Source organism: Argiope bruennichi, chromosome 3, assembly GCF_947563725.1.
Source record: "Argiope bruennichi chromosome 3, qqArgBrue1.1, whole genome shotgun sequence".
NCBI classification, from domain to species: Eukaryota; Metazoa; Arthropoda; class Arachnida; order Araneae; family Araneidae; genus Argiope; species Argiope bruennichi.
This window is the reverse complement of record NC_079153.1, coordinates 82864900-82880860: the sequence shown is the minus strand read 5'-3', so window position 1 is coordinate 82880860 and position 15961 is coordinate 82864900. Positions and strand designations below refer to the sequence as shown.

At 28.3% G+C, this 15961-nt stretch overlaps 1 protein-coding gene across 2 annotated transcripts in view; it reads right to left on the bottom strand.

Annotated features, from left to right (window-relative positions):
- Positions 1–446: 446 nt before the first annotated feature.
- The window catches only part of LOC129962506 (twist-related protein-like), a 99318-nt gene continuing 83803 nt past the window's right edge, over positions 447–15961 (bottom strand). For both annotated transcript variants that reach the window (XM_056076249.1, XM_056076250.1), the window contains one exon: positions 447–3209. In XM_056076249.1, the coding sequence (XP_055932224.1) occupies positions 2207–3007 (801 nt within the window). In that variant the 5' untranslated portion in view covers positions 3008–3209 and the 3' untranslated portion in view covers positions 447–2206. The remainder of the gene's footprint in view (positions 3210–15961) is intronic.

Below are 15961 nucleotides of genomic sequence, written 5' to 3'. Positions count from 1 at the left end.
TTTTACCATACAAGTCTAAATCCTGAATATTTCATTTCAATTTAATTTTATAGAACTAATTCAAGCATCCGAATATGCTCCAAATCTGCAGTGATTAATAATGAAATGAGTTCCTAGAAATGTTGCTCATGTAACAATTTTTTTGGGGCTGTTATGAATCTAACTTAATCTTTTTTAGCATTTCATGTTATTAATTACAATTTGCCTTTTATTAAAATAATTATATGTATTTCATTGAAATAATTACTAGTTGCATTTCATGTAAATAATTACGTTACCTTAATATTATTTCAGGGTATAAGCTAATTCCTGTTAGCTTATTCTATCAAATAAAACATATATATTTAGCATAATATTTATTGTGATTTTTGTATCATGAGAATATACAGTGATAAAATGAAAAATAAAACGGGAGACCTATTTTCCAATCAGAACTTTATTCCACGAAAATCACAAGCAAGAGCATATTTTTCAGTTTTCGGCCAGCGATACTGAATATAACTCATTATATTTATTTCTTTAAAACAATAGTAAAAAAAGTAAAAACATGAAATTCAACACAGTATTTCAGTACATAACGTAACCATTTCACATGCTCGTTTTCGGCGCAGATAAATGAAAATCTAAATTGGTTTATTCTTAAATTTCAGTATATATATATTCAATATGACATTCTAATCAAAACTCAGTTTTCAAAAATGCTACATTTTAGAGAGTATTAGAATTATACTTTTCATATTTTTTAGAATTTATTATTATAACTTGCTTTCAAAATGAGCAATTGATACATTGAGAGCGTACAACCGTTATGAGCATAAAAGAACATAAGATTTCGTTACTTATCAGAGGGATTTTTATGAGCTATAAGAGAGGGTATTTTTCTTAGTAACATTTTGAATCTCTTTGTTCGCGTTTCAGTGTATTATTAAAGTGTTTAATAATACACTTTAAAAAATGGCTTCTATTTTCAAATGTGAATGAATTTCAAATCATTTACATATGATTTACTAAAGAATTTAAATGCAAAACAAGTGTAAAATTTAACATTTTTTTCACCTTTACAGTTTCATATTTAGATTAATCTATTTATATGGAAATGAAATGCGTTTCATTTATGTGTTAGTAAAACAACAAATATAAAAATAACTAACAATAATAGTGGTCTAAAAAGCAGATATGTAAATATTCTTATGAGCAAAAAAAGCACAAAACAGGACTACACGATATATATATATAGTAATAATGCCCAGCATTATTAGTAAGAAAATAAAAATTGAATGATTTACTTTTGTTTCAAGTTTACAGTTAATTATTTAACGCATTTTGCATAAAGCATTTCCGGCTTTAAAACAGAGCATCTAGTTAATACAAATTTAAACTTGAATTGGGAGTGGATTTTATGAACTTTGATAGAGTAAGAAAAATGCAATAGAATTAGGCAACAATAAACACAACGTACATTCTTTAATATAAACATCAATAAAACATAAACAATGACCAGACGAAACACCATTTTAAATTCATTTTGAAATTCACCGGATAGGAAAATAAAGCACGGACAAAACATTTTCATTTTCAGCCCTTCCTGAAGAGCTAATTGCTTTTTTTTAAAGTACGAGGAATAATAATAAAAATAATAATTGCATGAGATGGAGGAAAACCTCCGATAATTTTAAAATTTGAATTATTGATCTTACAAATATGTTTATATTTGCTATAGGAAGGTAATATATGATTTTAAATCACGCGCAAAAAATGCATTTAAGATCATAATATCAATTTTACCATAGAAACAACTACAGAAACAAAAAATAAACAATTTGTACTAGGTCTTATCGAATAGTCCACAAACAGTCTGTTTTGATTCACAGCAATCAAGGCAAATTAAAAAGAAATATATTCTTTCTGCTGCGCATCGTCATTTAACTATACTTCCCACACTACTTAATATTTCTTGAAATCCCTTCTTCAAACAGAATGTCAACAAGTTTTTTGGCGAATCAGACTCATAAATCAGTCTTCTAATAGGACGCAATGTTGATAAACTGGAAGACAATTCATCACAAAGGTTTCGATGAGTCCGTAGAATAACAGCTTTCGGGGTGGATTATAACAAATGGCGTGTAGAGTTTAAGGACACTTAACAGATGTAAGTCACACTTAATTCTAAGATCTACTGAGCTACGTGTAATAATAGGTCCTCAGATTACACGTTTATGTCGTCACTCAGGGGAAGGCTGTCACCATCGGATTCAAGAATGAGATCGAATGAGTCGTCAAGAAGTCCTTCCACAGAGCCCAGCCCTGCCCCTAGGAGATCGGAAGAGTCTATGGCATCGATGACAGAGTGCTGGGTCATCATTCCGTCCAGCACCCTGTCATTAGGTGTGGCTGCGTCTGCATCGGCTTGTTTTAAGATTTGCGACAATGCCGCGATGTAGTTCACAGCCAACCTCAAGGTGGTGATCTTGGTAAGTTTGGCGTTGTCGGCGCCGGCCTTGGATGGGAACTGTGGCACCACTTTACGTAGAGTTTCAAATGCTTCGTTGATTTCTTGCATTCTGGAACGTTCTCTAGCGTTTGCTGTCCTTCTCCTGTACTTGCTGAGTGGTGCTGGTCTTTGTTTGGGCTTCGGTGTTTTTTTGGCTACTTTTCTCCTGATTTCTGTCTCAATTCTATTTTTGATGGAACGTTGCCTGAGATTATAGTTGGGCAATCGGACAGGGATGTTTTCTGGATTCTCCAGCACAGAAGACTCATCCATGGAGGAACATGACTCGATTGGATCAACTTCGGGAGCTTTTTGGTGTGAGGTAGAAGAAGCAGCCGTGGTTGTAGTAGTTGAACCAATAACACACTGTGGAATGTCCAGAGAGTCTGATCCGTCATCGAGGCTGCTATGTAGGTACTTTGTACTGAACATGGAACTAAAATCGAAGCTTGTCTCGACAAACTTCGGTGTATGCAACACATTGTCTTCAACTCCGAAAGAAGCGCTGAGCGCCATTTTTTAGTAATGAATTTCTGATATTACTTGCAGGAAACGAAAACTTTAATTTTGATTGTTAATGAAAACTTCCAAAAATTTGACACGTTGAGCTCTTTCAATGTCCTTAGGATTTTTACAAAGCAATCTTTAAGCACTATTAATCCATAGAAATTTATTAGTCTTTTGGAATTCAGCAATGCATCGAGAAATCTCAACTTTCCTAAAAAAAGAAAACAAAATTTAGTCAACGATATGTAAAAATTAATTTAATTATATAAAAAATTAATAAATTATAAAAGTTTAATTTTATGAAAGTTTAAAAAAATAATAAGTGAATTAAAAATTAATAATTAATCTTAGAAGAGGGAATTCTCAATATGAAGGTATACAATCATTATGTATTAGATTTAAATGATGATAATCACGGGATTTTATATAAAATTTTCCCCTTAAAAAAGGCATATTTTTTCTGAATTTTCATGATTCTAAACGTAAAACAATCACCATTAGAATTGTGTTTATATTTAAATTAGCAAATAAAATTCTGCATATTCATTTAGATGAATTCATGTGCCAATCACATCAAAAGTATTTACCGATATATATATATTTACCATTTCAAAATTCACGACAAAAATGTGGTTGTGATATAGCATTTTTTGGATTTGCTAAAATTTCAAAAATATTCAGTTTAAAGGGCATACAATCTCTTAAAATTTATGTTAACTTAAAAACGAATGTGTATATTATAACCATAAATGAATACTTTTCTGTTAAAGCAGCGGAGTTAAAACTAATTAAAATTAGAAAGAGCTTTAACAACTCCTCTTCCAAAATATTAGGTATGCTGAATGTTCTTATTTCATTGTGATTAATTGTTAACAAGAAATGACTATATATTTTGAATTTTTCTAATTTAATTTTGGGATTGTTTTTGAGTTCTTTCATTTAAATTCTTTAATTGCAATGATTTACCTGTGCATGTCTAAAATTAATTTTTCTATCCCTTTTTGTTTGGGGAAACAAGCACCAGTTTTCTTAACCACATTTTGTATGATATAACGATATCAAACAAGAGGTATAGCTTATTCATACAATGTAGGAGAAAGGATTTTAACCGAAACATTATCTAGAATTAAATAATGCATATTTCTAATATCCTGATTATTGAAAAGTGACAAACAAAGGTTTAGCAAATAACTAATTTGCAAGGAGATGTGACCAAATGATGTCAACACTTTATAACTATTAGCTGAAATTACTGTCAAAGAAACATTTTAAATAATCTAAATACATAAAGTTCAGATAATTTGTTATGCTCAGAAGATACGAGACTTTTCTATTTGCCAGAAGTTAGGAAAAATAACACATCAAAATGAGATCGCAGAGCAGATTCGAAAGTCATGTCTCCGATGAACCCTCCAAACTCCCGAAAAATATTTTAGTATTTCCTCGAAAGATTTTCAAGTGAATAATAGGATGTCTTAACAATAGAAAATATTTAATATGTCAAAAAATTATAAATTCACACAAAAAGTTAATTTCTGAGATTTCTAAATATTACAAAATTGATCCTGTTTTGACATTCTTTGTAATTTAGATAATATATTTGTATTTTATGTCATGTGAATCTTTGGGTGCAATTTCAATTACGAAATTTCATAGTAAATATTTTACGTTGCATTTTTAGCACTGTAAAATTTTAATTTTTTTGTGTCATTAATTATGTAAAAAATCAGCGATGTTGGTTTTCTCGTATACTCCTTACTAAAAGGTATTATTTGCTGAACCTCAGCAATAAAATGTGGACTTTAGTTTAGCAGTAAACTTTTATTATTCTGAGAATGAAAGACAGAAAAAAGACAGAACCTCGCGTCGAATAGCAAAGTTGCACTTGAGCATTTCTGAAATATAAAGTTAATAATTTATATGTACATTTCAATAATATAAAGTTCTCTTTAAAAGGAAGAAGAAAAAAAACACACAATTTGAATTTTCATTGTTTGAATTGGAAAATTTTGAAAGAAAAATTTCACACAAATCTATAATTTTAAAGACAGCATTAAAAATTTAATTTTATTCATCATTCCATAAAATATTGACATTTCTGAATCACTACGTTTGCAAGCGCTCAAGTCCAACTAAATTTAAGCAGTTTGACGAATTTGGTCCAAAACTTGGTAGAGATCTAACCATAAGATTATAAAATACTACTCTAAATTTCATCTGTAAAACTCTAAGTTATATAATTATTGTGTTCCCATGTACTCGAAGAGAAAGATAAATAGTTCTATTTCGTCCGAAGTTTACAAAAATCTAAAAATCTACAGTAAAGACCACATACCAAATTTCATATGTATAGATTTAATGTTTTTATATCATCATGCTCACAGGCGGACATACAAATGGACAGAGTGACAGACAGATATAAAATAAAAAAAATTAGCATTTTAGAGACGGGAAAGTTTGAAATATAAAGATTTATCAAAACTCGAGATCAGATTTTCTTTTTTTTTTATTGTGGTATTTTTTTTTCTTCCTAAATTTTGTATACATAATAAAGTAAAAAAAAGTTACTTTTCAACTAAAAGTAATATCAAACTATTCTTTTTAAAAAAATTAATACTAGGAATACGAATCCTCGAATCATTTTCTTATCTACAATTTTATTGTAATATTTTGATAGTAATGCTAATATTCAACAAAATAAAATCTATCCTTTCGGAAAGGTGGCATACATTTCTGAGGTAATAGAATGGGAGAAAACAATTCTCCATTGTTCTCTCCCATTCTTTTTGTGGGTGCAACCAGCTACAGAAATCCAATCATTGTCTTTAAAAATCCAGCATCTTACCAATTATCAGACAGATTGCTCAAGTTCTCAGTTTAAGTGATATAATAAACTATAATTACAATATGATTTTTTTTTCTGCAGACTGAATACAAATCTTTTAAAAGGAAGCTAAGTAGCCACAAATGAAAATCACACAGGATGGACTGATGATAATTTGACCCCTTGACTGCAACATTTCCGCTTTTAAACGCAACACAACCGCTCGCACTTCTTGAGAAAGTGACGCAACAGAGCTGCTCAACATCCTCATGTACGGAACGGTTCAAGAGAAAACTTTGGCACATAATTAAAGGGCGTAGTGCATCCTTTAGGGGCGTAGGGGTGAGGCTCCGAAATCCTGACCCCTGGGTGCAATGTAAAGGGACCGAGTGAATGAAAATGAAGGGCAAATCGAGTAATTGAATGAAAGGGCTTGGAAAAGATTGGTATCACGTGGTAATTTGTGAGTGTAGAAAGTGTTCTGCGAAATAGAAATTAAATCCTTCTATGTAAGATAGTTAAAGAGCCCTGAAAATCATTTATCATTAACTAGTTCTATTTAAGAGCCGCTTTTAATTAATTTAAATAATGCAAATTTTGCACCATCAAGGATCTTATAAATGAATTTTGTATTACTTGAAGCACTTTTTGTAGTTTAATTTTTAAAAATAATATTAATAATAAATTTCCTTTTTTCTGAAAAAAAGTCTTTAATTTCTCACTAACGGTAGTTCATCTAAATATGATATACTTAAATAAATCTTTTAAAAAAGCCAAAACATATTGAATTCCTTCTTTTCACAGTTATTAAAAAATTTCAAGTAGGTTTGTAGTAGAAATTAAGCTCTTAATATGTAACAGAATATTTTTTAGCCTCAAAGAATGCAATGATATATCAAATTTATGACTCGAATCAAGAATGATTTATATTTAACTCTGAAATTTAGATAAATTAGTAATAACTTCAAATAAATTCCCTTAAAAAGAATTTTTTTAAACAGATTTTCAACTGTGTATAAACTGTGGAAATATCTTTTATTGATTTTCTATGATTTAATTTTGAGATTTATTTTCCCAGAATTCATTACGAGATGCTTCACCCATATGAAATCCAAATTTAAGCTAACTTTAAGATTTACTGGTAATTAAAGTCTGAAGAATTATATTACTGTACTGTCATAGTTGATAAAAATCTTTCAAAAAATAGAAATTTCTTGCACGTCAGGCAGTAAATGAAAAAAATGATAGCAGAGTGCTTAATATCATGTTGGAAAAGATGCTTAAATCTTTGCAATCGTGAAATGAGTCCATTAAAAATGTTAAAAAAGTCACTTGAACACAAAAAATTGTTTTAGGCATCGCGCATCTTTTGAACGGTTTGGAAAACAGCAACATTATACGTCACATCCTTAAGGTTTGACGTCAAAAAAGGAAGTTAAATAATTTTGAGTGTAAAATCCAATATCAAGCAAAACCTTTTTTTATCAATTGACTTCTAAATTTTCTCTGATCTTAAGGTGGATTTATAACCAAGATAAAATATGATTTCAGCACATTCATATCTTATATTTTTGAAATAAAAAAATGTAAAAAAGTAATAAAAAGGGATCTACTTAGAATGCGAAATTTCACAGCGTAAAGTGAACTAATACTATGTTAAACTACTTAAGAAAGCTAAATTCACTTTGAATTTAACTATGTTATTAAAATAAACATGATATTTATTTAGAAATTAAAATATTTAAGAAATATTTGATTTAAATTTATATAACATACAGATAATGTAATTATTCTGTCATTTATACTAACAATAAAAATGAGTTTGTGTTGGTTATCTACAACCCAGAATGTTCGACCTACAGCTACCAAATTTGGCACAAATTTGGAAGGTCAGAAAGTGCATTGTCGGTGCGGTTTTTTTGGAATTTTAATTAATTGAAAATTCAAATGAATTTGATCGTTTTTCTTGGAAATATTATCGTGCAAAAATGGATAAACCATATCAAAATTTAAACATTTGTCTTTTTAATGATATAAATTTAATAGTCTTGCAAAATTTTCCTGATATTTTGGAATATATTTCTTTTTGTCTGATTTCCAACTATGAGTAAATTGTTACTTTGAAATTCATACTAATTTCATTCTTTCATCAGTTATCTGATTACGTGATTTTTTTTTCAATTGTTAGAAGCTTGAAAAAAGAATTCTGTTTAATACCTATGTAGTCTACAAGACAAATAATAAAATAATGAAATTACAACATCGCGAAATATTTATAGGGAACATATTACAAATTATTATGTAATTATTATGATGTTACTGGATTATTTCCATTTCAAATGTTCTTATACAAGAAAAACAGAATTTAAGTAAAATCATTAAAATAGCACGTCTTTAATGTCAGAGAATTTTGCAGAAGCATCAACACGGAGCAGCTGGTCACTTGAGGAGAAATAATACATTTTTTACATTTACCGGTTATTACTATTAACCGTTCTTGTCATTAATAATAATTAATTAATAGCATTAACCGGAACATAAGTTTTATATCTTATGTTACTATACTCATAATATTATGATTGTAAAGCCAATAAATATATTTAAAATATTTCTTTAGAAATAGATAAATAATAGCAAAACAATTATGCAATATACATATAAAAATAGAATTAATAGTGAATTTGTTGTACAAATATTAAGAATTATTATTTTATAAAAAATATACGTAATATCGTTAGCCAAACAATAATATGTAGTATTGTTATACAAATAATAATACAAGGGAACATGTTTATAATTAAATATAGTTAATTAAATTTGCTGTAATTTAAATACGATAATATGACAATTACTATAGTCCCGTCATGTCTTTCTGTTTGAAAAATTGGTGAGATTTACATAATGTATACATATTGAACTGTTTTATGTAAGTAATTATATCTTTGTCTAGATATGATTTAAAAATGTCCATGGGAAGTTCTGCTTGGTTTAAAATCATGGAAACAAATAAGAACTTAAACTAGTTGAAATGTAATCTAATAAATATATAAATAATTATAGTTATAAAAAATTTAAAATGGTTAAATTATTCTCTGATATAATTCCATGAATTTATAATTCTTTGCATCTTCGATAACTATATGTTTAACAATAAACGAATTAAATTTAGATTTCACTTCCTGAAGTTCAGAATAATCTGATATTAATACATTCCCTAGTTTAAAAAAAATTGAATAAATATAAAAGTAACTATCAGGAAAAGGAAAATATATTTCTTATATATAAGCATTAATATCTTAACACACAAGAAAAGAAAAAGCTATTAGTATATAAAAATATTCAAATTTATTTTGTCGCTTAAGTGTTCTAAACTTGAAAGATTATTAAATTCTAATAAATGTATTGTATATGTTATTACTGTGAAATAGTTGAATACTTATCGCCTAAAAAAAGATTGCCATTTATAATATGTCATTAAAATTTTAATGCTCTTGTTTCAAATTTGATATAAATCTATTTTAATGAAAAATTATACAGTTTTACAGGATATTATTATTCGAAACATTGGTGAATATTTTATGTTTGGTATATAGCTAAAAAAGGTTTTTATATCAGTCGAATCTGCAATGATAATCCATTGAATCAATCGATTCATCTTGTTCATCTGAAATCTAATCTCATATTAGGAAACTAAGGGAAAATTACGGGTTGAAATCTACTTTAATATACTCATTCAAATTTCCAAGCATGCCAACAATGCCTTTTCGCCAAAGTAAAAGGTATGCAGATCAACATTAATAAGCAAATTATCAGTGGGTTTACAGGAATATCTACACCGCGTGCTTATTTTTTATATCATAGTGGCGACAAACATATGTAGATATAAAGCAGATTTCAACCTAACAACTTTCATATTATCTAATAAAATAAGCCTAATTTGTCGTACTTAATTTTTTTTCGGAATTATAAACTTTTTTAGAATTAAAAATTAAATTTCTTTTTCATGAAACATAAAATACATTTCAATTCTCAATACCTTTTTATATGTACCTAAAAAGTCTTTCTCCTTTTATATAGAAAGTTAAGTCGCCACGTATAATTTAAATTCAATCAGAAAATGTACCTAGTAATATAAATTGCCTTTTAAACCAAAAGGACATTTCAAGAAAGCATGAAAAGCCTTTTTCGTAGAAAAAATAGAAAAAAAGAACTTTCTTTTTAGAAGCATTTCTAAACTGTACATCTACTACCCATTCTGAACATGATGCATATTTTATGTCTTCCTAAGTCTGTTTGATAGAAAGAAGAACATAAAACGTATTTCACTATTCTGTTTGTGGTTTGATCTCAGAAATAGGCAAATCACGTTACAGAGGAATTTTGAAGTACGCCTTATTTGCAAAGAGTCTTTGTCAAATGGCAAAAAGGAATAGCTCTTAAGATTTTTTTTTCCTTCAGAAACATTAGAATGCGTGTTGAAAAGAAGATCATGTGGGAATATTTCAAACTTTTTCTCTTACGTTCGGTCTTGAAATCGACTTTAACTTTTGTGAGATTTTTCATGGCTTTTGCATCTGGATTAGATTTTTCCGAAATAATTTTCCTGAAGTTCAAAGAAACTTTCTACTACTTGAAAATTTTTGAATGAGAAACTTTTCATTATATTAGATGAACATTTTGTAGAAATTATTATTTTATGATCATTTGATCTTCATATCTCTGAATTATTCAATTATAAATAAATTATTTAACAGAGAAAAACGTTCAAAATGGCATAACCTGATGAAAGATAAGTCATTAGTTTAGTTATGTGATGTGTAAACCTCATCATTTTCCTCCTCATTTTTTTCGTCCAAAAATATATTTGCATTATTACATATATCTGCAAGTATGCTGTTTTCGGCAGTAAAATTTATGCTATCTTTATCAAATCAATTGTTACTTTTATTCTTCATATTGCCTACCCAGTATTTCAAGATAATTTAAAGGATGCTTATGTATTGACCATTTATCAGCAATTAATCGCCAGAGATCGCCAGCTAATGAGTTCTTTTGTAACTAATGTTCGCCAATGGCATACAGTCAATACGAAGCGCGCCAATGCGATACAATAAGATACGATATTCTTTGAAGACAGTGTTTTTCACGCTAATGTTAATTGCAATTCTACTTTGGATAACACTTCCATTTAGTACTCTATAATAGATATTCATACAAGAACAAATTATTGCATAGAAATCCTTTGCCTTTTTGAAAAGCAGAAATGAATAAAAATCCTAAAAGTAAGTGGATGAATCTTTTCCTAGTATTTATGCAAATAAGAGCATTCGGTGAAAGAACATCAACCTGAGTTAAAATTTACCGAAATTGATATACATATTGAGAATTTAACAAAGATTAAATTTTGAAAAATATTTTCCAGATTTTTTTTATTCCTTTGTAAATTGCAACCATTTTCATATTGAAGTTCGTTAAAACTAGAAATTCACTTTTAACAGTTTTAAGCTTCAATATTTAAAACAAGAAAAGAAGTTTCACCCGTCAATTTATTACAGACCACGACTGTATAAAATAAGTTATATAAATACCAAAACTAAAAAACATAGTCCAAGACTAAACACCTTAGAACAAACACATTTTTCTTTCAGCGTTTAAGGTATTAAGATAATGTCTCGTTGGCCAAAAATTGCGGCGGTTGAACAAAGTGTCGGGCATACTAATAATATTGTTACCATGTGATGTGGGTGTGTGTCCTAGAATCCGAACACGATTTTTTCAGATCCGTCTTTCTCAGTGTCCGGTGAACGCCCTTCGTTAACTGCCACAAGGTCGATCTACGCAACACGTGGTTTATGGTTACACAAGGACGAATGATCTTAAACCCTCCCTTTGGAAAATTATATTTGAAAGCAGGGGATAAACTCAACGGCAGAGGCAGGAAAGGGAATTATTCTTATGGAGATGTCAGAAGTCAAATTGTGATTGGAAATCTAATACTGAAGCAACAGGTAGAAGATGGAAGCATTTGGGAAGGAATTTTAAATTAGCTTTAAAGCATCTGCATTGTTTTGTTCTGTCATCAAATAGATTAATATATTTTTACATTTAAGTGTTTTTATACGAATACAGAAGCAACATTCCTAAAATAAACATCGTTTTATAATGATATTACGACTTTTCTTCAGACTTTGTTAAATAGTGTTATTTAATCCTATTTTAGGATCTGATCATTCTATTCCGGATTAGCTTTGCTAAGATTCTATCTTAAATACAGTGAGTCATGTAATGAAAGTGTCAAGGGAAGTAAATACATTTGCTTTAATCTCATTGTCTTGGTAATAGTACTTGATTGGTATTTCAAATGTCAAAAGTGTTATTTCTTTTTTTTAAAAAAATTACGTGGTTGGGATTATCTATTTCAGTTGATTGCCCTTTGTTCAATTTGTATCCATTATCCTGTTTAGCACACAGAGCTTCACAATATAAAATATATTCTTTTTACAGATGTCCCATCCTAATTTAATTTATTTTCCAAAATGCTCGTGTTAAGCCTTTTTTGTTTTATAAAAATACATGATTTTATATTTAATATTTTAGCCTTACTTATGCCTTACAATGCATCAAAATTGTTTCATTTCCATTACCGCGATGATTCGTAGAATTTTTTGATCTCAAATTTTATATCTTTTATTTTGCTATAAATTTATACATATATTTTTAGTGTCTTGAGTATGGTGTTACCAAAGGTGGTTTTTACTCCAAAAGTAGGATAAACTACTTCTCATTGAATTTTATTGGCCTTAGTATTATGTCAGTGAAAATTATACTTTATTTATCTGAAAGTGAATATAAAACAATGAAAAGAATAACTTACTGAATATAAAATTTTATGGATCTAAAATTGACAGAGATATAATTGGATAAAATTTTTACTCAGCAATCCATATTATATATAGACGTTTTTTATGTTTTGTAATCTAAAGACTACACTAAGTATCTTTGTAGCACGAAGAGCAAAATTTGTTCAATTAAGTGTAAAAAAATAAGTATCATGTAATTACATTATAGAAAAATGTAATCACATAATAAATACAAAACAAAAAATCATCATATGTTATCTCATGCATCAAACGATTAATTTTTATTTCCTTTTCTTGCATGAATCTCTAGTACATAGCTGCATAAGGCATGCTTACTCAGAAAATAATTTGACTTTCTCAATTTATTATTCTATCCACTTTAGACGCATTGATGTCATATTCCAAGCAATATCATTTTAATTAAATTGCTAGGTCAACGAGAAGCGCTTGGTTAAAATGAACACTAATTAAAACTAAACCTTATTAAGCAAATTTTCAACCCTGACGTTTCCGCGTACATCACCATTGACATCAAAAATTAATCTCAAAATTTGCTTACAAAATTAAATGGTAATTACATGAACTGACTTCTTACCTTACAAATGATCATGGTAATCGGATTACAATCTGTGGGACATCACCGAAGAAGGCACATAAGATTGTCGATCGAATTTCATAGTCTGAGTTACAAATATTTCCTCATTTCTAGATTAATAAGGCTTTTGGAACTGCTTAGGAATTAATGAACTGCTTAGGAAATCAGATGTAAATTAGATAATAATGAGGCAGTTCGCTGTAATTAGGGATATGTTGAACAACGATAGACAGTGTGGATGATGGCAGTTATCGAAATAAATAAACGGATGAAATCTATTCAATTAAATATGTGAACAGGTTTTACGTGATAAATTTAAGATATATTTTTATATCTGCGATTTGCCACACAGCGTTAGTATGTTGGGGATTTGTAAAATTTTAGATTAATCTTTTCGCCGGAGTTTCTGGCAAATAAAGCAAGAATTCCTCTCAGTCTTTTCAAGTCAATGGGAAATAATACAATATGCTAATTGATGATGAATTTAAAATATATATATATTTATATCTATGATTTGGTACAACATGTTAATTTGATGGGGATTGTAAAATTTCAGATTATTCTTTCCGAAGGTATTTCTGGCAAATAAAACAAGAATTCCCCTCAGTCTCTTCAAGTCAATGGGAAATAATACAATATGCTAATTGATGATGAATTTAAAATATATATATATATTTATATCTATGATTTGGTACAACATGTTAATTTGATGGGGATTGTAAAATTTCAGATTATTCTTTCCGAAGGTATTTCTAGCAAATAAAACAAGAATTCCTCTCAGTCTTTTCAAGTCAATGGAAAATAATACAATATGCTAATTGATGATGAATTTAAAATATATATATAGTTATATCTATGATTTGGTACAACATGTTAATTTGTTGGGGATTGTAAAATTTCAGATTATTCTTCCCAAAGGTATTTCTGGCAAATAAAACAAGAATTCCCCTTAGTCTTTTCAAGTCAATGGGAAATAATACAATATGCTTCTTGATGATGAATTTAAAAATATATACATAGTTATATCTATGATTTGGTACAACATATAATTTGTTATCATTGTAAAATTTCAGATTATTCTTCTTAAAGGTATTTCTGGCAAATAAAAGAAGAATTCCCCTTAGTCTTTTCAAGTCAATGAGAAATAAAACAATATGCTAATTGATGATGAATTTAATATATATATATATGATTGGTACAACATATTAATTTGTTGGGGATTGTAAAATTTCAGATTATTCTTTCCAAATGTATTTCTGGCAAATAAAACAAGAATTCCCCTCAGTCTTTTCAAGACAATGGGAAATAATACAATATGCTATTTGATGATGAATTTTAAAAGTATATATATTTATATCTATGATTTGGTACAACATATTAATTTGTTGGGATTGTAAGATTTCAGATTATTCTTTCCGAAGGTATTTCTGGCAAATAAAACAAAATTCCCGTTCAATCTTTTCAAGTCAATAGGAAATAATACAATATTCTAATTGACTATTAGAGTGTGAACCACACTTTCAACCTAATCTTTCTGAAAGAGTTTGTGACAAATAAGCATGGATTCCTCTCTATGCTTTCTTTACAAGTTATTGGGAAATAATACAGTGCATTAATTAACTACTTTATTAGAATTTTAAACTATTCTTTCTAAAAAAGTTTCTGACGAATAAGCAAGAATTTATCTTCCATTTTTCTTTATAATAGAAAATGGGTTTCCTCATTATTTCAGACCTACATAAGAATATTTATTCTTATCTTTCCACTGTTAAGAGAAATAATCATTACCACTGCTCGGGTGATAGAATAAGAAAAGGAATGAATTGTCAGTAGGGGAATTAAATGAAAGGCAAATTGGTTTCTCCGGGAAAGCAAAAGCCAGATAGCTTAGTGGCAGAACATCTGTATCAGATTGTACGCAAAGGAAAAAATTCTACTTAAGCAGAATCTGTACCAGATGCGTATGCCCAGAAGAGAATTCTGCATCTGTAGCAAACTACATATAGAAATAAATGAGTTTTGTAGGTACATAATCTATATCTCTCTTAAAGAAAATATTAGTGCTAAAAATTAACTATTTATTCAGATTATCAAGGAAAATCTTACAATTAGCACTTTGTTTGGAAATTAATGAAAATATATAAGTAAATAGAATTGGAATTATATCCTTTTTTGAATGATAAGATTAAAAATAAGAGAGAATGAATGAGGAGGTTAGATCTAGATCCAAAAATGCTTAATTTTAAAAAATACACATTATGCTTGGTTTTGCCTAATCAAAAACTAATATTTGAATGTAACAGATTTTAATTGAACGAATGTAAATACTAAGCTATAAGAGTTTGGTGAAAGAAAATGCTTATACAAATGTGATATGACGAAATATAAAAATAATTTCTTTAAGTTAAATTTTTCCTAGTTTTAAATCTTAAATTTATTAAAATTTAAAATTTAATGAATTCACATCAATTAAAATCTAAATGTTTAATGGAAAGGAAATATTTAACTTGAAATATCGGAAGCATAAAAAAAATTTTGCCCAACGTTTTTTTTTTTTTTTTTTTTTTTTTTTTTTTTATCGTTGATTTTCTATTCAGTTTAAATAAAATTCAGCAAAAATAGATTTATTGAGTAAAATAGGAAAATAACCGAAGTACCTTATGTGGCAATATTATCTTTTAAAA